We start from the raw sequence: 24,887 nt of genomic DNA, 5'->3' as shown, positions 1-24,887 counted from the left end.
TCAAAAAAACAAAACAAAAATCAGAACTATCCCTTTAATAATTATAGCTGCAACAGTAATGAGCTGATATTTCTGGCACTGTGGTATTATTGGTACCCTACTATTAACTATTGGTAATACTAGTGTTATAATCATAATAACACTAATTGTAATCATCATAATCATCATCATCATCATCCTCTTTGTCCTCATGAGCACACATACACCACCTCACAGTCTGTCTCTTCCCCACAGACAGCAGAGTGGAGCTTTAAATTACCTGTGAGAGAGGACTGGGCCGCCCACCTTTCATTTCTCCAGTATTAATAACTCAATCCCAAGTCAACCAGCAATTTCTCTCCATTCCATCTGTTTTCCATCAGTCTTTCAACGAGCTCCCATGAGTCTTTTCAACTACTGGTGTACTGCTTCATCCACCTGCCTTCAATCATACTTTTATTTACCCTGCGTAGGAGTCAGGGGAGTCTGTAGCACTGATTTTGAAACATCAACACGTCCACATGTAGGATATTTGTGTTGTTCTTCAGCAAAATATGGTTTAGGTCAAAAAAACTAGGTATCAATACACAAAAATGCTTTGTCCTGAAATTATCTTTTTAGAATCAAACCTATCATAAGCGGATTTGAAAGGCAACGCGCTGATAAAACGTAGATTTAACAACTCTGACTCCTCAAAATTAGGTTTATATACGACTAAATTATTATCCCAATGAAGTCGCATTGACTAACGTAATCGCTGCCTGGATTTGTCTGTTTGTTTACTGAATGAAGCGCTACAGTTATACACCACGCTGTAGGGAGGGTGGATGGAAAATAAACAACACCAAGGAAGTTGACACCAGAGATCAGGGTTCACATCTGGAGTCCTGACTGTCGCTAGGTTTGGTTAGTTTTCGGCAACAAAAGCATTTTGGTTAAGGTTAGTTAAAGATTTTGCTAACAGCTCAATGTTAATACTGACTCTTTTCTGTATTAAACCAAGACTGTGATCTTTCACTAATCTTACCCAACTGCTGCCAGAAACATAACCATAAAAGAGTTTAACGTTGCACTTAATACCAGCGGATACTGTAGTGCAAGATCGGATATTGGAGGTATTGGAAGACAGTAAAGTTCTTGACTTGACTTGATATCAGAAGTATGTTGTTACTGAACATTTTGCTGATATGTTCAGTATAAACTTTTTACGACTTGCCAGATACATTAATTAGCAACATTTTCTTGTTATGTTGAGAGAAAACAGTCTTGTCATTTCTAGGAAACAGAGTTGATCTTAGTGAATAGGATTCTTTTAAAGCGCGGATACAAGGGCCAAAGACTAATTAATTACTGTAGACCTCCTGTCTCAGTGTGTATGTCTGCGTGTGTGTGTGTACATTTAATGTGTAAAAGGAAAATGGAAATGTGAACATCTACAGTTCCATTACAACTGGACTAACTCTAAGAAAGACTGTGTGATATGATTGAAAACTAAATGGACCTTGTGATCACATTGTCAGCCACTATTTCCAACATTAAGAATCAACTTTGCTTCCTTTTACTCTTCTCAATGTCTCGGTTTATGTGTGTCAGTGTGTGTCTCTGTAAATACTGTGTGTGTGTGTGATTGTGTGTATTCTCACTCGTTGCCCCAGTCCAGTCTGACGGTGATGTGTCTCTTGACGTCTCGGCTCTGGTCCTGCGTCAGGTGACCCGACAGGAGCTGCCTTCTCAGGTCGATCAGCTCCATCATCACGTGACGAACCTTGTAGAACAGATCCACCTTGTGTTTCTAATGACAGGAGAGAGAGAAAGAGAGAGAAAGAGGCATTAGGTTCATCTGTTGTTTAGCAAACTAGAGTCATGTTGTTCAACTTGTGAAGAATTTGAGTAAGCTGACATTTTTTTTGAACTGCAAGGGGTACCACGAGACCTTTTCTGTGGTGTTTTATTCAAGGAACAAGCACTCAAAGAACCCACACTTACGCACTCAAAAAAGCTGATCGCTGCAGTCTCCGGCATCCCTGCTCTCTATGACATGTTTGTAACGAGCTATCGTGACTTTAAAAAGAACAAAGTATGGAAACTAATTGCTGACAGCGTTGGTTCATTAGTACGGCAGCTACAGCAGGAAACAACTGTCCACTCGGAGCAGAGTATGAGTAAATTATGAGTTCAATGCAACACACTCACAGAGCTCCAGACTAATGAGAGGCCAGAGACTGCCTTCGACTTTGTATCTGTATGTGTGACACAGCGTTATCCCTGCTTAGCCTCACAGAGAGAGATGAAGCTCATGCCAGGATGTATTGACCGGCAGGCAGAGAAACACCTGTGAAAAGATCACAGTCTATCACAGAGCTAACATCAACAAACATATTCACAGGGTCCAATCGACCTGCTTCACAAGTGTTTTGGACAAGAGGAATTTAGTGAGAACTCCACACAGAGGAGGCTTGGCTGGGGAATCAAACCCAAGACCTTCTTGCTTTGACCTATAAACAATGATTTAAACTTCCTTTTTAAAAAAAAGATTCTTGAGTCATAGATTAATTTGCAATTACGTGCCTTTATTGACTCATCAAACCTATTTTCACCTGTTTTTGCCTGGGTTACAGCACAATAACAGCTGCTGTTTCAGTCATTGATAACATTGTCTCCTCCCTGGATAAAAGACAGTTTTGTGCTGCTCTCTTTATTTACCTCTCAAAAGAATTTGATACTGTTGATCCTACTCCACTACCTGCAGTCTATAGGTTTAAATGGAGCAACGCTTAATTGATTTCTTTGCAGATGATACAATTTTATACACTGTGGTCGCCATCCCAGTCCAGGCTGACTCGTCTTCATGCTTTCCAATTTTCATTCCTTAATCACTGACTAATTTTAAATGCAGAACAGACTGAGTACATGATATTCTGTAGGACTCTTTCTGACTCATAGGGAATTTGGCTTGACAGCAGACTGTCATTCAAGATTCATATTTAACATTCGACTCAATTGAAAATCCATATCAAGCCCCGTCATCACTTAAGCAGTTAAATCCTGCTCATCTTAGTGCTAATCCTGCATTATGCTTTTCCACTGATGACATATTTCAGTCATCATTCTCTTTTTTTTCTCTATCATAAGGTTGGATGGATGTTGGATATTCATTCATAAATCTCTACTGTTGAAGCTTCCAAACTACCTCATATCTCTTCTATCATTTAAGTCTGGTGACTAAATTACACGATCCAGCAACTACTTAACTAACTTAGATATCTCACATGTCCCCACTAATGTTGGCAGAACTACCCTGAAACTAGAGTCTTCCATTCCTCTTGGAGATTTTAAAACTTTATTATCTGATGTTTTTTATGACTCTTGTAACTGTTTCTGTTTACTGATCATGTTTCTTGTCTCATGAATGTTTCTGGTTCTCGGGTCTCTCTTGAAAAAGAGATCTTCATGTCAATTAGACTGCCTGATTAAATAAAGATTAAATAAAATAAAAAATAAAAATGGTCAGATTTGTCCAGCTTTTGGTTCTAAGATTCAAAGACGTTATACTGGACACATCACCGTCTAGACAAAAACTGTCCCACCTGGGTAAAGATGGAGACTCATTCCTGTGGCTGTTCTTCCTAACCAGCTCTAATTAGTGCTTCAACGCCTCCACCACTGAACATGTTCAATACTAACCCTGTAATAGGGGCTAAAAATGCTTCAAGGACCTCTTTATAGAAAACAAATTCGCCCCTTCAAAGAAATTTAATATACCCAATTCCCTTTTTTTTTTTTTTTTTTTTTAGATATTTGCAGACTAGGCACTGCGTCAAGGGTGCTATCCCACAAATTCCCAATAAACCTTCAAATACAATGATTGTTGCAATTTCATTTATATTTAGACTGATCTGTAATTTGACTGCCCTTCCATGTCTAGAATTAGAACCACTTGGGAACAAGACCTCCAAACAACAACTGATAATGGAATCTCAGCTAAGACTTTGGAAAGAGTTCACTCCTCCTCTATGTGTGCTCAACACTCTTTGATTCAATTTAAAGTGGTGCATCTCTCCAAATCTTAACTAGCCAAGATACACCCACAAATTAACCCTGTATGTGAATAACATAAGTCTGTGGATGCAACACTGATTCACATATTCTGGCTGTGTTCCAACTTGGGAGGTATTTGAAGTCTATTTTCGAAGCTCTCTACAGTCTTAACAGTTAAACTCGATCCAAACCCTCCTACGTCACTGTTTGGAATCATTCCTGAAGGGATGCAGTTACCTGCAGGGGCCCTAAAGTCTTTTACTTCTCTCCTGGTGCGCTGCCTGATACTTATGAGGTGGAAGGAGGCTGCCCCACCCTCAGTCTACCACTGGATAAGGGATGTGTTGTCTAACCTGAAGCTTGAAAAAATACAACATGCACCACGGGGCTCTGAAAAGAATTTTGTTAAAGTGTGGAGATATTTTTTGACATTCTTTGACAAACCCTCCACGCAAGTACAGGAATAAATAATGAAATTATCATGTTTTGACCCCTGATATGGTTTTAGACATTACAGACCTGGACATACTGCTTCTGCTTGACCTCAAATGTTTTCCATTCTTCAATTTTACTCTGCATCACTAAGTGCCTTGTATTAACTATGGTCTTTGATTACGTACACTTTGCACACTTTACTCACGTTACTGTCTTAATCACGATGATCAGAGTCTAATCAACCCTAAAATGGTCTAATACTCTAAATATTCACCATCGTTGGATGTATACTGAGCTTTCACTGACTCCTCCAGGGCCTCCAGCTCTGAGGTTCTTCTTAAAACAACGGCAGCATTGATAAGTTGATGCTAGATGAGACCACAGTAAGTCAGTAGTAGGAGATTTCATCTAGATGCGCTCACACACACACAAACACACAAACATACTTCCCCCTATAGCTTGTACTATTATTAGTGCTCTAATTTGCCCCCCAGGCCTTCAGCAGCAGGCATCAGGGTTAAATGTCCGTGCAGTTCTTGGCAGGACGGCTAGATAGGCAAAAATGACTATGTGCAAAGCAGCATATGCTACACACACACACACACACACACACACACACACACACACACACACACACACACGGATTTATACACATGCACACACTGTCCTTTGACATTTAAGGCCTATAACAAACAACATACTCCTACATACTCATACGTAGAGTAAATATAGCTGTACTGTGATATATGATTATATTAGTATTCATATAGAGAGTGTATACTGTACACACACACACACACTTGCATACATGCATGAATAATTGCCAGGTTGTAAACACACACATATGCAGAAGTCAGGAATCCTGTGAACGTGTCTGAAGTTGACAGCAGTGAACACCTGGTGGCACATTGACATGCTGCTGTGTATAATCTCCGACTCTTTTTTTAGACATATCTGACACACAGAAGACCCCTGTGCTTCAGGACCATTATGTAACTCCGGCTGCAGTGGAGGTGGAGCTGTTTTTGGGAAACTCAGTCAGGAAACACAACAACAACAACAAAGAGTTCGGTAAATTCAGTCGAAGCAGCTCTCGTATCGACCGGTAGCTCTCTCTGCTGTTCACTCTCCCGGTGCATGCTGGGTCAGTCCTAAGCCCTCACATAAAGAGTGTATTGAGATTAGATGGGAGGATAGATAGTTCCACTTCAACAGTCGAGACTCTTTAAACTCCTTAATCTTTAAACACATTTTCTAACATGGTCGATGTGGCTCGGTAGCTTAAAGTAGACACCAACAGGAAAATCCCAGGTTTGATTCTGTCTGTGAAGTTTGTAGCACATCATTGTCCTCTTTCTACCTCAGGCGTCCCCGTCTACTTTCAACTACAAGTACAGGAAGAAGATGAAAAAAACATTTTAGGCATTTATATGATGCTTTCATTTCAAATCTGGTTTTTAAGGTTTTATGGTGGAGCTGTCTGCACTCTAAGCACGCAGACACACTGGTTATTAAACATACATGATCTCCTTATACCTATAAAACCTTTTTAGTGTTGCCATGACAGAATAGCTGAGGAAAGACCCCAGCGGTAACAATAATGGGTACATCTGTTTGACTACTTGAAGTCTGTGCCCGAGTGCATGCGAGGATATTTAAAACATGGTATGATTTGAAAAGGTCGGTTCCCTGTTGTAACAGTCATTTATATAATACAGCTCTAAGGCAATGAGTCCACAGGGAAGCCCTTTTCACAGCACTGGCGTCTATTTCTCAGTTGTTCCTGTTGGGAAACCTCTTGCACCCTCCCAACAGTGCTGAGTGATTACCATGTTTTTAGCACTCAGCGCGAGTGCTGGAGGTTAGAAATACTACAACTTTTAGCCAAAGAGTGCCATTTCAAATGGATTTTCAGGGGTTGCTTAGCAACAACATGAGTCACGCACTGCAGTTCCCCTCAGCATCTGTTTAGCATTTGTTTTTAAGGAGATGCCCAGTGGACACAGAAGCTAATGCTCTTTGATACACACTTTGATACAGAGTCCATATTAAAATTCTGCACGGAGATGTAATCATTAAAGATGCAGGAACATCTTTCAGAGTCTGAGCTTTTACACATCATCTTAAAGGGCTTTTCATTGATACTACATGTATGGTTATCCCTTTAGTAACTAATTCATTAATTGGTCTAATAAAGGTGAAAATAAGAAAGAGCCAGTGACAAGTTGCCAGCAAAAAAACTGAGAGAGAGAGAAAGAGGCTTCAGGTTCAGCTCACTAGATTCATGTTGTTCAACTCATGAAGAAGCTAAGTAAACTGTCATCTTTTGGCAGTCACAGGGGTACCACAAGGCTTTTTTCTGTGCTGTTTTATTCAAGGAACAAGCACTCAAAGAACCCCCACTGTGATACAGTTTAGGTGAATACATTCACTGTTCTACCAGCTTACATGCACACGGACTCACAAAAGCTGATCGCTGCCGTTACCATCTCCCCAATTCTCTATAACGTGTTTGATGAGCTGCCAGAACTTAAAAAAAGAAGAAAAACATATGGAAATAAAAATGCTCACAGTGTTGCTTCATTAGCACAGCAGCTATGACAGGAAACAACTGTTCAGTCGGAGCAGAGAATGTAAAAGATGTGCTCAACACACACACATGCGCACACACACACACACACACACACACACACACACACACACAGAGCTCCGGATTAATGAGACGCCAGAGAAATTAAAAACAGAGAGAAGTAAGAAAAGCTTGCATCTACACTGTGGTGGTAATTTAATCAATTCAATTACCAAACATCTGCTTAGACTATTAATCAGAATAATAATCAATTAATTAATCATTGGTATACTCAAAAAAGAAGAAGAGCAGGACTGTAGTGAGTAACGTGCATGCTTAGTTCACACTGAGCATGCTCACTGCACACCATGCTGACATGAAAAAAGCAAAGAAATACTTATATTTATTTCACTATAAACAACTGGGACCATGTTCTCCGAAAAACAGCAGCTGATTTTTGAAAATGTTGCTTTATTATTATGATTTGGGAAAGCTCATGTAGAACCATCTATACCATAAATGTTTCTATACTTTGGTTTGGCAGAACACACTCTGTTCCTGAGGGTTCTCCTTAATCAAAGCAGCACCGCAGGACTCAGCAATAAAGCTCCAAGTGCTATAAAGACCAGAACCTAGCAGACCCATCACCGAGATACAGGACACACAGTTCTTATTTACAGCAGCAGCAGCAGCCGCCTGAGAGAGGAGCTGTACCCGGAGCAACGTTCACAAACACATTTACACCAGAGAGCTGCCTGACACTAGCTGCCTATTGTCAGCCAGTGCAGCCGCTGGGGGAACTGTGAAGTATGTGCTTGGCTCATGTTCACCTCAATAGAAGAGGAGAGCTTGTGTGTCACACTCCTTTAATGCAGAAAACACATAGGAACAGATGACAGATACAGACATACTAGAGATATCAGATGATGAAAGCTGATTATATTAATAAAGAGCAAACATTGGTGAGTTTAATTTCAGCAGCAGGACTGTAACAGCAGCTTTAGCAAAACCTCATAGTGTTTAAATCTCTATTCTAGTCACTATTATTACAGTCATTTGCTCCTAAATGAGCTGAGAGAAGATGCATGTTATCTATTTTGCTGACATGGTGCATAAAGTGTTTTTTTACACTTTAGCTCAAACTAACTGATGCACCTTGAAACCAGGTTGTATTAGTGCACCACAGAGATACAGTAGGGTTAGGTAAATAATAATAATAAATGAAATAATAATGTTAAATGAAATGAATGGGAACACAGACACAGAGAGGTGGGTGTGGTCAGATCAGTAGTGAAGAACCAACAAATCATTTTTAACTCCTACCAGGTTACGCAGCCATTAATGGGAATCACAAATTGCCATAATTTTAGCAAAATTGATGACTTTCAGGATATTAATACCAAAATTGAGTTGTTAACCTTTGAAGTATTTGACATCTTATACAGAATGACTGCTGGCATGAACACACACCATGTTGTATTCATCTACTACTCCAGCCGTCCACCCGACCATCATCACTGACTGATGATGACTGGTGATGCTGGTCGCATGTCAGGCTTAAAGAATCATATATACAATGGTCTGATTATTTGGTTTGTTGTTTACTGATGAACTGTGCAGTCCAGGTAACAGGTACCTGTAACAGGTATCTGAGAAGCAGAGATACAACACATTGAGCTGACTGTTAATCCATATAAACAATCATGTTGCCTAATGTTCGTTCACTGGACAGCAAAATGGATTCTATAAGTCCTCCGTCAGTACTGGTCACTCGATGATATGCAAGAGCTGTCTACATCCAACTGAGACATGTAACTGCTTGTTTTGTTTTGTTTTGTTTTGTTTTCTCTTGGGATTTATATGTTTTTATCATTTTTTTAAAGGGAAGTTTTAGATATACAGTGTATCTTTATTCTTTCTGTTGTTGTTGCACTGCTGTGGGCTGGTAGGAACAGCATTTTGGTTTTTTGTATGTGCAAATATACAAGAAAATGACAATAAACTAAATCTTGAATCTTGAAAATGACTTGCAACATATTTTCCACATGCATGAATCAAAAGCATGAGGACTGTTTTTGAGGCGGCAGGCAGTTGAAGCATCACTGCCATCTGTGTTTTTTTTTTTACTCAAACAGCTTCTCTTGTACTGAAACATGTTGTACTGCTTTAAAACCAGAGCAGTTCGGATTTATTTGGGACATCTGGCCATCACAGTTATTGGGTGGATGTGCTTTGACCTTTGACCCTCTTCTGAGTCAATCAACTGGACGTGGAACAGGTGTACCAGCTGGCACAACAGGAGGGAACACACGGCGTTTCTCAATCTATGTTCTTGTCTGTACCTGTGAAACGTCATCAGTTGCAGCTGAAGTATTGTTCCAATCCAGCCAAGTACAGTCCAAACGCCTGGATGTGTATTTGCTAGGGATGTGCTCGAATACAAATACATTATTAGGCAAAGCACAAATAGTGGGTTTTAAACGAATATTTGTTTCATACAAATATTGTAAAAATTATTTGTTGGGGGTGTTCCCTAGAGATAAAGCTGAGCTCCCAACAGACTCTCCATAACCTGTTGTTCCCCTTCTCCTTTCCACAAAGTTAGGTTGTAAAAAATAGAGCTGACTTGTGTGGACTTGGGATAGCCAAGTATCCCAGAATGCATTTCGCACCAACTAGCAGAGATGGTGGAGATTTTGAGCCAGACTAAAAGTGGTTGTAATTTTCACTTGTAGGACTGTTAATATGTCACTTTTAAGTTTTACTTTTAGTTTAAGTTTTAATATTTTTTCAGGTGAGAAACATTTAGATTCCCAATATGTGGTCAGTTTATCCAAATAACGTCTATTTGGAAGTTTGCTCTGATGTTTTCTGCGATGTGAGGAGCTGCTGACCGGGTGAGACCAGCTCGTTGGACTCCTGAGATGATCAGCAGGTCAACATGTTGTCATCCAGGGGAGAACATGATCCAATGAACCGATCTTTGCAGCTCTTTGGTGATTCACCGCTGGATCTAATGTCTGTCTAGCATTTCGATATATGACATAATTCCTTTTGTAAGATAAATGTTGGTTTCACAGATGAAATCTAACAATTGTAGCTGCTACATTAGTTTGTCTGAATGTGAAGTGAAGCTTCATGTTTTTACTGGACAGAACAACAGTGCTCCCTCTGGGGCTCTATATGTACAGACAGACCACAATTACATAAATATAAATGTATTAAATTTTATTTTATTAAGCTACATAACAGTTTGGATTTTTATGATAACTTCATTACAGACTGAATAACATGATTTATTGCATCTCGCTGTCAGTGAGGTTATTTTTTTGTGAAGAAAAAATGCGTTAGTGGAGCTTTGAGTTGAGATGATTTTATCACAGTACAGTCAGGTGATTGTGTCGAAGCTGAGCTGCTGTTCCAACTGCAGAATGACGGCGCTGCATCCTCCCGTCCTCAGAAGTTTGTACTCCCAACTTGAACTTTACAAGTCTGAACTAGCAAGTACACAAGTCCAAACTTGGACCCGAGTCTCCTCTCCACCTCTCGCTGGTCCTCAAAATGCTTCCACCCACACGGCAGATAGAGATATATGATGTTTTGAAATGAAGCTGCCCAATTTGTCTGTCTCTGAGAGAAAATATAAAACCTCGCAGGTACAACCGAGCGCTGAAGTTTTTTCCAGCTGCAGAGTGGAAATCTCTTTTGTGTCGACTATTTGTGGATTTAGTCTCCCTCCCACCTCTCTCCCTCCCTAACTGCTGCCTCTGCCTCTTTCCCCAGCTGGAGTGAGTAATCACACCTTAACATCCTGCGGGAACAAATACACAAACACAAACACACACACACGCACACACACGCAAGCACCGTTTAACACATCTTTACCACTTCAGCAATATAAAAACCAGCCGAGCAAATCTCAGATAATGATGCTGTTTGTAGAAGCTATTCTGTTTCATTGCTCCTGTTATTCGGACCACCTTGATATCAGCTAAGCTAAAGAAAACACGGTGATACATACAGAACATTTCAGTATAGCTTCCTCTTTGCCACACCAGATGTAATACAGAGCACCAAGAGAAAGAAAAGAACTACTCATGTTTCGCCTCACAAAGCAGCTTCCAGCAGGGCTGCAGCGACCCGCCACTGGCGACTAAATCAAACATTTACTTTCCTCTTTATTGCTGCATTGGCCTTTTGCTTTTCAGAGTTAGAGGGATATGATATGAAGATCTTAATCACCCTGACAGCCCACAAACTAGAAAGACCCAGCGTAACGCCTCCTCTCCATTAACAAACACCCCCACATCTCCTACCAGAACATAAAACTACATCAGTGGGTTTTCAAGTGGTGGGTCAGGGTGGGTCTCTGGAGGGTTACAGATTGTCACAGCTTGGCCTTAATATATAATAGGATTTTATTCTGCCTGACAGCTCTCATATCTAATGGGACATTTGCGACACCTCTGTTCCATTAGCTGCATCCTGCTCCATTTTCACACCTGACAAATGAGAAAAAGCAAAAGGCATGTTTCACTCTGGTTTCATTGGGGTTTCTAAAACGCCTGGTTGTGTAACTGACGAGGTCTGAATGTAGAATCAGCATATGAAGATTATTTAACAGTTTGTTTTAACATTGAGCTATTAATCATTTAATAAGATGGTATCTGACCATAAAAACAGGAAACTTTTTGGCATCAACTCAGAGCACATCACAACACCTTAATTTATCATTTGATTGAAACCAGAGTTTAAAAATTTTATTTGGATGCATTTTTGTATTTGATTAATTGAGGCTCTAATGTTCAATTACAGATAAGCTAATAAGATAAGATAATAAGGGTCGAGAACAACATCATATTAGCTTAAAAGTGGCTTGTTGGGGTCATTCTTCTTCTTCATGGATATAGGAGATCTACTGAAACCTCTCATCTGGAGCTGTAAACAAATAATTGCTGTTTTATCTCAGTTTAGATGAAAATACCTTCATATTTTACTAGACAGCACCGTAGTAGAGGAGTTCTAATGATTAGTTGATTAATCTATTATTATGTCATTGTAAATTGAATATCTTTGGATTTGGACGACTTGTCTGACAAAACAAGACATCTGAACACGTCACACTGGGCTCTGAGAAATTGTGATGAGCGTTTTTCTACTATTTGTTTGCCATTTGATATTATTATTATTAATCAATAAAAGTGCAGAGTAATCGATAATGAAAATGATAGTTATTTGCAGCCCTGAGTAGTAGATAGAAAATTACCTCTCACTGCATTGTAAGTATCATATTTATAAAATATAATAATCTGAACTGCTAGTGGAAGCTTGTGGAACAGAAGCTGACTTGGAAGTGTTGCTGTCTGTTTGCTGGATTTCATTATTATAACACAATGCAACATAAACAGCAGTAAGTGAGAAATGATCATTAACAAAGCAGCAATTAATAAAACAGTGTCCAATGTTATTTATAGGAACATCTCTATATAATGAATGAGTGTATGTTTGGACACTTCAGCAGGGCCGACGCTGTCATGACTCAAACTCCAGTTAGAGAACCGTGTTAACTCCATCGCATCCACACAGCTGAACCACAGTTCTCTCAGGTTGCTGCCTCATAATACTGGATAGTAACTCACTCTGACAAGTTAGATTGCATATTTAATCCGGTAATCTGTAATGTGTAACTCATTACTTTCAGGAAGTTACCAGTTTGAGGCCTCGTAATAGGATGTGAGTCAGCCTGGCATCTCCTAAACCAGAGGGGACGTTCCCAACACCTCTGATCCATTAGCAAACGTCCTGCTTCATTTTCACGCCTGTCAAACCGGCTGCTGCGTTACTGAAAACAACAGTGCTGAAGCAAATCACCAGGGAGACAAACAAAGAGCTTCTGTATTCCTCTTTGGTCTCCACTGCTCAGCTACTATTGTAACGCTCTCCTTCTGCTTTCCTAGGATACATCTGAACAAGGCACAGTTTTTATGTAAAATACATCTTTGTAACAGAGAGAAGCGTTCCACTTGTACTGAATGAGACCCTAAACTTCAGGTCACTGGAACAGGAAGTGACCTAAATGAATGACAAACATTAAACACAAAGCGTTCTTTGAGGATAAAACTTTGAGAGAGCTTTGACCAGATAAAACCAGACATTTTTCATTTTCATCTTGTTAAATCAAGTATCACTGACATTATTGGAGTTGAAGGTTTCCTTTCTGAATGGCTGCAATTTGCATAAACATCAGATGGTATGGTACTTCATATGTAAATGTAGGTGTCAGACTGCCCAACTGGCCTCACAGACTTTTTATAGATGAATGTCTCTGTGGTTTTTTTCAGGGTCTGTATGGGAACATTGGCAAGTCTTCGTCTAGACGTTGATATCTGTGGGTGGAAATATTCAGTGGCACAGCTACTGTTAGCTAAAGTATATTCCAGAGCGACATCAACAAAATAAATGAAACGTCCTCCATTGAAATATATAAAAACTCACTGCGTTTCTGTGTGAAGCCACCAGCCAGTCCAAGCTGTCAAAGAGTTTGGTAAAGGCAACCCTCTCTAGCAGGAGTCAGGAACCGTGCAGTGTGCAATATGTCTGTGTGTGTGTGTGTGATTGTGCGTGCATATGGGTGTTATGTCCTTTGCTTGTTCGTCTGGTGCAAACTCCATCCTAAATCCTCCCCTGACCTTTTATGAACCCTGCCTAGTGACATGCAAGGTGCACACACACACACACACACACACACACACACACACACACACACACACACACACACACACACAGACAGACAGAGGAGTGCCAGAAGCAGGATGTGATAGCGGGGATGCCAGCCTGCCACGTCTCATGCTGTGTTTGGTTCAAGAGGTGGACAGAAGAAGGACAGTTTCCTCTCTGACTGGAAGATACATTTACACCACCTGCTACAAGTGACCCAACGACAGTGAACAAGTACACAGAATGATGTATTTTCAGATTCACTTGGATCTACAGAACACGTGGAAATAAATGAACCATATATTCTGATGTAACATTTTAATTTTAACACTCAGATCTGAGTTTTCAGGTCAAAATAATCTGCTTTGTATTTGTTCACTTTTCCAGTTTTCTGGTGACTCCCAGCTGACCCTAACCTTCAGTGAAAGGGGGACAGGTGGGCCCGCTGGCCCCCAGACCCCAGCTTATGGTTATTACAGTTATTATTTCTCTTCTGTTTGCATCACTGCAGACTGTGGCTGTTAGTTAGGCTCCTGGCTTAAATGTATTTATGTGCATGCGGGTTAATTTGAGTGTGAACACAGGAATCAGTATGATTCACCTTTAAAAGTAGATGTAAACAATGAAAAGTAAAACATCAGGTAAAGGTAAAATTTCTGAAATAGACATTCAGACATGAGGTGTAAATATAGAGTAAAGTGGCTGCAGCCAGTACAGAAGGGACGCTCAGGTTTTGGAAGGACAACTCTCTTCATAATATTAATGGAATAAAAGACATGGAATAGAGTGACAGTATACAGCACCAGCACAGATTTTGGAAGGACAACCTCCACATACAGCTTAACAGTGCAGAAATAGACACTTTGGAAGGACAAGCTTCCCCTTACAGCACTAGAAATTTTGGAAGAAGATCATCCTTTCACAGAGGGCAGAGGTGATGATGTCCAGAAGGCATATTTCCGTTTACTTACTGTTATTGGAGCACTAAAAGACAAAAAAAAAAGCTGGGGATGCCTCTTTCATAACTGCATTGGACCAAAATGATAATCAGGTCAGAAACAAAAGCTACTTCAGAGGCAGCTGATGACTCTATTATCACAAACTGAAATATAAACATACTACTGAAATAGTCCATTTAACAAACAAGTCTCCCAAATGAAATGACTGCATCATTTGTAATGTCATGTCTTTAGAACGACATGCAGCAGTATTTCCTGATCTGATGCTCTGATCAGCAGGAAGTTGTCATTTGTCTGTTACAAATCACTCCTGAAAAGCTAAAAGCCTTTTTCTGACGTTATGCTTGAGGTGGTGAAGCTTAGAGGAAGATTGTGCTTTTGGTCAAAATTACAACTTAGTTAAGGAGACTTTCATTGCCATGGTGACCTGTGTAACATTAAACTCTTGTCTACATTTAAACACCGTGAGAAGATGAGGATGAAACCGAAGGACAACTGAGAAGCCTTGGTGGGGGATACTGTTAGAAATATACTTTAGCTGCTTTTCCTGAGAATATCATTTATGAGAAAGTGACTATAGCATAAAAACACAAACCATGGTAAAAGTTGCATATCTATATTAATTATCCCTCAATATAATGACAGAACTGAGGCCATTAATCAATAATTGTACACTCTGAAGAGACAGAGTCTTCACTGTAATTTGGAGGGTCACATTATATGTTAAATATTATGTAATCCAGCAGTGACAGTAGACACTACTGGATGTCATGGAGGATTAGAACTGGTGTGTCAGAAGCTTATACAACTAAAATAATCGAGACATAATAACACACATAGAAAGAGCTTTTCATAAGCCTGATGCAATAAAAAAACACACTACTGTAAGCCAACAATGGCTCCATCGCCATGGCAACGATGTATGAGTCACTGTGGCAAATATATGACAGTGCACTTACTGAAGCCTATAGATCCAGGACAGACACAGACATGTTTACTGTACATACAGCTCGTACCTTCAAGTATGGACACTTTCACTCTGTGTGGGGGGGAAACTCTCTCCTCACTCTCTCCCTCACACACACAACACCTGAACGACAGAAGCTCTATTTCAAAACTGAGACGCACCGTTTGTCCAAACGCAGGAGACGACTGTAGCTACTTACAGGTGGGATAAGATGATGAATCCACTCGTTTCTCTCCTCTCGTCTTCTCTTTCTCTTTCTCCGGTTCTAGCGAGCCTGGAGAGCCGCTGAACAGCAATCCAACCCGGCGGACGAGAAGAAAATCATAGCCTGTCACACGACTTGAGATCCACTCACAATGTACTGTAGCAACACTACCTCTCTCTCTCTCTCTCTCTCTCTCTCTCTCTCTCTCTCTCTCTCTCTCTCTCTCTCTGTCTCTGCTTGTGTGTCTATGTGTGTGCCTTATTCTGGCTTTATCTGTCATCCTCTGACCTACTCCCAGTCTCCATCTTTCTCATCTTTCTTTACCTCTCCTCTCAACACCCCCCCCCACCCCTCTCTCCCTCTCTCTCTCTCTCAGCCACCCACCCACCCACGGGCCAGTCTGCAGCAGTGAGCTTCTCTCTACTTTTGCAATGTTGGAGAAAGTGCACGGAGCTGAGAAAAGATACAGCGAGGTGTGTACTCTAAAGATAGTGATATACAGCGCGTTTGATGATAAAGACATCTGACAGCAGAGCTTATATCCTGAGGCCGTTTGCCCACAGAGAGCCTTGAAATGAAACGTGTGATGTAGGTGTGTATGTGAAAGATAGAAAGAGAGAGGGACCAGATAGACAGAGAGATAGAGGGATAGAAAGAGAGAGAGACAGGATGTCATCTCCTGCATTCCTGTTGGGCAAACACCACCTTGTTAATTTTAGAAACTGCCCACTTGGGCCAATAAGAGGAAGACTGACGGTGGCAGAACAGAAAGGTGTTATGCATCAAACTCCCAATTCTGGTCAAAATCTGATCATTTTGTTGCTGAGATACAGGAAGTTACAAGAAGACAAAGATATGAGCGAACAGATGAACTACTGTAAGAAGTTAGTTAGAAGACGTTACAGACAACACTGTAAATGTTAAAATGAAAGTTGTGTGTGGTAGAGACACACTCACCTGTGAAAATATATTCAAGGAGATCTCAGTGACTCTGAACAGAACATCTCGCTTCGCTCAGCGCTTCATCAGGCTCATAAAAATGTGCAATAGGCCAAAGTTTGTGTAGTAATTAGCAATGAAATACCGGTGTGTAAAATATACTTGACCACCTCAAAGAATCAATATAACGTAATTAAAAACACTTCATCCTGGAGCGTCACAGCAGTTATAGTGCAACAGTCACCGGCAGAGTCACTTCCTTCTTTCTAGAGCTGCCAGTTTGAGCTGATATACAGAAAGAAATCTGTACACTTAGTACAACAATTTCTTCAGCAGAGCCACTCAAAAACAACCGTAGCATTACAGGTAGGAGACGACAAACTGAAGTGGAAGAGCAAAGAATGCAAACAACATAATGGTGCTACAGAATCACAATACAGCAGATGGAATTTATCAAACCTAACAAACTGATGATATATTGATGCTAAGAGTAGGGATGTGCAGAGAGCCCAGTATTTGTAAAATTATTTGTATCTGTATTTGTTGAGGCAGCAAAATTATTTGTATTTGTCTTTGTGTTCGAATAAAAGTGGAAAGAGGCTTAAAAATCCTGTTTTTGTTTTTGTTTTTGTTTTTATTACGCTTTTAATTTTGGAAAATGTTACAATAAGTGTTCATGAAGCTTGTGTCAGAAGGCTCAGCTTTATCTCTGGGGAACACTCCCAACTCTGGGAGTGATGTCCAAATTAGGAAATATGTGTCATGTAGCAGGTGGATGTGACTCCCCTCACTGAGACCTGCTGATAGACGTAACAGCGGAGCAGAGGAGAGACACTGAGATAGTGATGTAACCAACCTGCACTCTGGTGTTTGACATGGTTTATTTTTCTTCCTGAAAACAAATAATTTTTCAAATATTTGTATGAAACAAATATTCATAAAGAACCCCCCACTGTGCTTTGCTGAATAATGTATTTGTATTCGGGCACACCCCTAGCTAAGAGTAACAGTATACATGTGTGTGGAGTGATCAGACCTGTAGGTTGTTTTCGCTGCCCTTGAGCAAAAGTTTGGAATCATTCAGTATGCATACGGATAACAGGCTCCTACGTTATTCCTGGTAGGTTCAATTGAAATTCTGCTGTAGGTAACAGTTTGGTACCATCACAGTTTGTTAGCTAAATTCTCAACACGTCCTCATTATTAAACAACCACCACACCCAGAACGACCTATAGCAGCATTTTCTAATATCCTGCTTTCCAAAACTGTTACAAATCACTGTAAAAAAAACGCTGTGGTTAAGGTCTGGTTAGGTTGAGGCACAAACACCACTTGGTTATGGAAAGATCACTTGAAACATGGTTGGGTTTAAGTTAGTAGGGTTAGAGTTAAAGTTTGGCGACTGAATTTATGTCCTATGCTGTTGTTTTTCTTGTGAGGACGGGTTGATATTCTGGTTAGCTACCAAAGCTACCAGACAACAAGCTATTTCACTTTTCTTTTCGAGCATAACATCAGGAAAGTACACCGTTTGTTTTTCCCTCTGGCCACAGTGGCATAACTTTAATTAAAAGTTATTTACCCTTTTATCTCTTCTCCATGTGATTGGTTACCTTCTTGAAAAAACATTCTATGATTAGGTTGATGATGACGGAAAGTTTTCTGTTTTCAACCAGTGTTTTCAGTGTTTTAGGACAGGAGGACGTCCTCCACCTCCTCCACTCTTCTCTCCCTACATTTTATCCCACAGAACAGACGTACAGCGTGAGACAGACGCAGAGAGAAGTGTGTCAAAGGCCAAAACCAGAGATGGCATTTTAACACCATGCTGTTAGCTCTACTACACAGAACTGTCAGTCAAACTATACAGCTAATGACAACGCGGGCCTGCAGGCGAGAAGACAGATCAGATGTTGTTTACTGCATATATACAGTAAGACTCATAGAATCTGTCTGTGCCTCCAAGAAACGTTGAGTTCAAGCCTGTCACAGACCTTTTCATATATATAGAAAATGTGCTCTCGGTGCGGCCTGTAGCCTACTGGTATCCAGCTGAGGACCCTTGTTGCATGTCACCCCCATCACTCTCGCCCTTCAATTCCTGTCTTCTCTCCATTGTCCCTGTAATAAAGGCATAAAACAGCCCAGAAAAATGTTTGAAAAAGAAAATGATTTCTTTATGTTTTTTTGCAATTAATTAGACGTTGAAGGAATGCATGAAATAAAACTCCACAGATTGAGACTTTTTTTTCTGTCAAAACAACAAGACTTGAATTTAATAAAGGCTTTTATAACAATCTGCTCTCCTTCGCTGAGTGCTTGAAGTTGGTTTTTGCATACATTTTATTTCATTACTTTATTTTGTAAGCCTAAAAGACTGATTTGTCATTTTTACACAAAATTCCACATGTAGCTTAGAAACAACGTCGCCCATATTCATTTTTAGTTTGTACGTCTTTCTCTGTTTCAGTACAAATGGAAACTTTCAGTCTTTCATTTGCTCAAAACTTTATATTTTCACTAAACCAAACAGATTAAAGATTCCTGAGTAAAACTTTGTCCTGGGGCGTTATGGGACAGTTTTTAACTATCAAACTCTGATGGGACCCATGTGTCTAGTAAAAGTTATTTGTAGTTAACTGACAGTTTCCTCCTTTCTCTCTTTTAAAAGAATCTGCCAACCAACAACTCTAAAACTCACTAAGTAACATATTAAATCTTGTTTGGTTTAAGCTGTACAAAAGCCAAAGTGCTATGGTGTTGTTTGACAGCAGTGACTTCCTGAAGTCTGTAGAAAGCCGCCGCAACCGTCAAAAAATACATATACAGACACAGTCGCCCAAAACCCCACTGAATCCTGATCCTGCTTTGTTATTCACATGAATCAGGGCTATAAAATCTCCATTACCGAGACGTCCAGTACATTTCCAGTAAACTCCCTCCTCTTTTTTCTCTTCTCTGCCCTCCCTCTCTCTTTATGTCTCTCTTTATTCCTTTTTCTGTCTGTCCGATAAATGTCCTCACAGACATCTAATAAAGTTCATTTGTGTCTAATAACCTGATGGCTCCTCCTCCTTCCTCCACTTTCTTTATTTTTTATTTTCTTGAAAGCATCCTAACTCACTACATTTACTCACTTTCCTTTTTCCCCTCATTTGATCATTTCCACTATACTTTGGTTTGGTATTTTTATTTGTAAGTAATAAAAAAGGTGTAAATCAGCTCAAAACAACAGGTTTTTCCACTCTGTCTTTGTGCCCTTGACTCCTCTTCCTCCTAGCAACCCTGCAAACGTCCTGATCTCTAATAAATGTCCATCTCACTCTGCTCCCTCCACATGTTTCTTTCTGTTTGTCTCTCTGTTCCTTTTCCTTTGTGTTGTTCACATGTTGGCTGATTATTACTCTAGTTGTGTCCTGTGAGGTGCTTGTGAGTCACTGAGCTCTTAGTAGAATGTTTTAACATTTTCAATGACATGTCTTAGTGCCTCTTTCCAGCTTTAATGGGATATCAGGTCCATTATTCTCTCTGTATCTTCCTAACTTTACCTCCCTCCTCCTCTGAGCTCTAACAAGGTTTTGGTGGTGCTGCCAGCTGGTTTTGAAAAGGTAAAAAAAATACCCTCTTTTGTCATCATTATTATCCCATTTGGACACATTAGCCCTTCACTATACTTGCCATTACAACAACAGAAAATGAATAAGCCTATTTTCAGGGGCATTTTATGTTGTAAGACAGCTGTGTCTGCTTGAGAAACACAAACTAGTCAGAGGATGAGGAAATCGACAAAGTTAGTTACACAGATAGAAAACAGAGAAAATCAATGACTGATTGTGTTACTGCTGCTCTGTAATGTCTTAATGTGCCACAACCTTAAAGGGAAGAACACAGTAAAACAACAAATTATAACTGGAAATATTCCTAAGAAAAAAATTCTGAATCAAATTCTGTTGCCTGAGTCGTGACGTCAGATACGACTGTAGAGGAGACGCGTTACATCCCATTAAATAAAACCTTAAATATTCACACAGATTTATTTTGAAGTTACTTCTATCATCTGTCTTCTGTTTTATGATATATTGCTAAGTTTTATCCTTAACCAACCCTGTCGACCGCACACCACTTATCTCCAGACATTAGTCTGGACCGAGGCAGTCAAAGGAAAAGTGCCACAAAACCACAGAACAACCAATCAGTTACGAGCATCTTTCATTTCTTTCAATCATCAATATTTGAATGTGGGTTTTTTTTGTATGCCACATTGCAAAGAGTATCGCAAAGTATCTGAAGCTACTTTCTTTTAATTGATTTGCATTCATGTTTTCTTACGGAGACTTTGAAGGACGATCGTTCAATATCTTTTTTGTTTCTGCATTTTCCTTCTCTTGATTCTTACAGCCACTAGAATTTAACTTGAATTTGGTTTTTCTGTCTCTTTATATCCTCTACAATTCTGGTAGAAAAAGAAAATTTGGTTCTGAGTTAGTCTTTCACCTTTTCTCTTTTGCTTCAGTCCTGCTTTTCTAAGTCAACTCAGGTTTGTCTCTGTGTGTCTGTTTCTCTGTACTTCTGTCTCTCACCATCTGTCCCCTGCTGTAGTGATTTAAGTGAGATCAGGTTAAGATCCTGTTTATTTTTCATTTACTGTAAAAAAGAAAAAAAAAATCTTCTTAATGAGGAACAACAATCAGATCAGGCTCCTTACACATGTAAACATATATACACGTTAGGGGTGTGCCCGAATACAAATACATTATTCAGCAAAGCTAAATAAATGTTTTTAACAAACATTTATTTAGTTTAAATTTTTTAAAAATTATTTGTTTTCAGGAAGAAAAAAAACCATGTCAAATACCAGAATGCAGGTCGGTTACATCTCTATCTCAGTGTCTCTCCTCTGCTCCGCTGTGACGTCTATCAGCAGGTCTCAATGAGGGGAGTCACATCCACCTGCTACATGACGCACATTTCCTTATTTGGACATCACTCTCAGAGTCGGGGGTGTTCACCAGAGATAAAGCTGAACTACTGACACAAGCAAAGTCCTCCCAAGGGACTCTTAATACCCTGTCGTTCCCCCTTTCACTAAAGCTTCCCTTATGGAGATATAATAGGCATCTTTTAAAAATAAAACATGAGATCATAACATTTATTAGTATAGATGAATCTGAGTTCTAGGCAGGAGACCAGGCATACTCCAAAATGTATATTCTCTATGTTGTGTCTGTTAAATGTTGCTGAAATGTTCAGTGATGGTGATGAAGTCAACAAGTGCATCCTTGTAACTTGATGATGTCACTGATGGTGGATTAGTACCAGTGTGGGATGTATATATCAGGCTGTATATGTTGGTTATAAAAACATTGGGGTTTAGTGTGTGGTCTTCTTCTCTTCAATAAATGGAAGTAGACGAGCCGTCATCACTGCAGTGGCACCTCACTTCTCAACCAGTGTATAACACTGTAATGTATGTCAAGGATTTCACTTTTCAAGTGGTTTTAGTGAGAAATCTTTCCAAGAGATCCTGAAGAGCCGACTATATGGTGAAAATATAGTCATCATACTACATTAAAATAAAGGTTAGAATCTTTACAACTGAAACTATTCAATATATTTTAGGCTGCACATCTTTTTTGGGCTCATCAGCTGCTGACAGTAAACTTCAACTCTGCAAAGTAAAGAAAGTAAAAGTCACAAGTTTCTGCTCCATTAAATACATTTTACTTCCATAAATCTTCATTAAATCCTCATGTTTCATCACATTCAGAGTGGCGTGCCGTCAGAGGACCGTCCAGGGATCACTAAAGATCTGCCTACACACAGCTGACGGTGAGCCGCCACCTCGCTGATCTCTTGCCGTCTCGATACGTTTCCTGGCTGAATTTCCAGAATCACGTGTTTCAGATTTCAACTAGATGATGCATTTCTTCTGCTTACAATACAGGTACGTTAACAGTATATTTTCCTTGCCTTCAATCATGATTAGCCCAAACATTCTCTGCCACTGTAGTAATGATGAGTCCAACATGTAAATCAGCCACCAGATTTGCCTCTACAAGGTACAATCAAAGATTGAATCACTATAGTAACGTACTGTATTTCTATGAAACCGTCACACACTTTTACACTGAGGACTTCAGGAACTGAGTGATGAGCTTTAGCTAGAGATTGAACACATACTGTGCGTTTCAGCAACAAACTCTTTCTTGTGTGTCTGTTCGCATTCATTTGCCTTCGTTTGTCATTTCTTCTGCACAGCCAGAAAATGTCATTTCATTGTTAAGCTAAAAGAGCCGGACGAGGACAAATTCTTCGCCCTCTGCCTCCTCCCACTGCACGTCTTTCCTGTCCTCCCCCCTCCTCTATTTCTTCTTCTTGCTCTCGTCTCGGCTTCACTCACACACACACACATGAACACATACACACACACGAACACACACACACACGAACACATACACACACACATGAACACACACACACACGAACACACACACACACTTGTCTGCACATTTCACAGCAAAGAAACGTCTCCCTTTGCGTTTATCCCTGTCTTCACATCCCTCCATCATTGTTCAGTTGTCACCATTTCATTCTCCTCCCTCCCTCCTGCTCACACATCTATTCCGCCTACACACACACACACACACACACACACACACACACACACACACATGCAATTTTATCTACTTTGACATCAGCATGCAAGAGACAACAGAGAAGGAGAAAATTAGAGAACGAGAGAAACAAAACAATCTAGAAGGAATGAAGAGGCAGAAGCAGAAAATAAGAGATAGAGGAGAAAACAGAGAGAGAGAGAGAGAGAGAGAGAGAGAAGGGCAAAGATATGGAAAAAAAATAGAGAGAGACAGAAAAGACAGAATTATAGAAGGACTAATCATGACTTTGACAAAACAGAGAGCTGTAGCTTGCAGGAGATTGTCAGTGCATGTGATGTGTTTCTCTCTCTCTCTGTCCCTCTGAACACTTTCTCACTCTTATGGCCTCTTTCTTATTCTTTTCCTGTGTCTTTCAAATCACTTCAATGTGAGCAAAATGATTCAGAATGTAAAAAGATATAAACAAAATGCAACATACGACTAGTGTTATGAAAGCTGTGTGAGGCTCCTGAATGCAAATCAATCAACGACGATGCTGCCATGTTGATGTTTAACAGGTGTGATGTTAACATGTTTTGCAGGATGATGATGGTGCTACAAGAAAAGTCATACATGAACGTTTGTAACAAATTTTATCACAATCACTGTAACATTTTATTTAAAATCATAAATGTCAGTCTCACAGTGGCACCAGAAGAAAAACAGAAAAAGGGATATTTATGATAAAGATGATGTGTGGTTTAAGAAGTGAATGTTAGAGTCATGGGTGGGAAGCAGGAGGGAAAATATAAAGAAAAAGAGGAGTCAGATTTTGGAGGAGAACAGTACAGTTTCATGTGCGATTCTGCTGTTTTTTCCCCTCCGGCTCTGACATGCTCTGACATAATTTGCTTCTATGGTGCTGTCAGTTTTTTTCCCCCAAGCAAACAGAGAATTTAGTTTTTGTGTGAGTGTCAAATTCTTAGTATTATATTTTTATTTTGTCCACCAGTTTTAACAGCAAGGTTACAGTAACTCAGTCTTTATTACAGTGTTGTTATCTGACACTCTCCATCATATATCCAGCGCTGACTAGCTTTGTTTACTTTCATGTTCACTTCTGAGTTTTTGTGAAGCATTTCTGTCCTCCATCTTTATTCCTCTCTCACTCTCTTGCTCTCTCTGTCATTTGTGATCTCTTCTTCTCCCCCTCTTTTCTTTGCTGCTCTCTCTTTCTCCCTCTCTCTCATTTGTTCTCAGCCTTTCTTTCTCCAGTCCTCTTTTATTCTATGTCTTACACACTATTCATCTCTCTCTCTCTCTCTCTCTCTCTCTCTCTCTCTCTTTTCTATCACATCCAACAGTGTGCAGATTCCCTGTGGCAGTGTGCAAAGGCCATGCACAGAATACACTAGAGAGAGAGAGAGAGAGAGAGAGAGAGAGAGAGAGTGTGTATGTGTGTGTGTGTGTGTTCACAAAGGA

General features: G+C 39.9%; 2 protein-coding genes across 14 annotated transcripts in view; one reads left to right on the top strand and one right to left on the bottom strand.

The window, feature by feature from the left end:
• LOC122981168 (hemicentin-1-like) overlaps positions 1-24,887 on the top strand; it is a 738,767-nt gene that overhangs the window by 311,805 nt on the left and 402,075 nt on the right. The window lies entirely within an intron of this gene.
• LOC122981166 (dedicator of cytokinesis protein 3-like) overlaps positions 1-24,887 on the bottom strand; it is a 210,899-nt gene that overhangs the window by 72,630 nt on the left and 113,382 nt on the right. For all 13 annotated transcript variants that reach the window (XM_044349757.1, XM_044349756.1, XM_044349755.1 and 10 more), the window contains one exon: positions 1,623-1,771. In XM_044349757.1, the coding sequence (XP_044205692.1) occupies positions 1,623-1,771 (149 nt within the window). The remainder of the gene's footprint in view (positions 1-1,622; positions 1,772-24,887) is intronic.

This window comes from Thunnus albacares, chromosome 4 (assembly GCF_914725855.1).
Source record: "Thunnus albacares chromosome 4, fThuAlb1.1, whole genome shotgun sequence".
Lineage (NCBI taxonomy): Eukaryota > Metazoa > Chordata > Actinopteri > Scombriformes > Scombridae > Thunnus > Thunnus albacares.
This window is presented reverse-complemented; position numbering and strand designations above follow the sequence as displayed.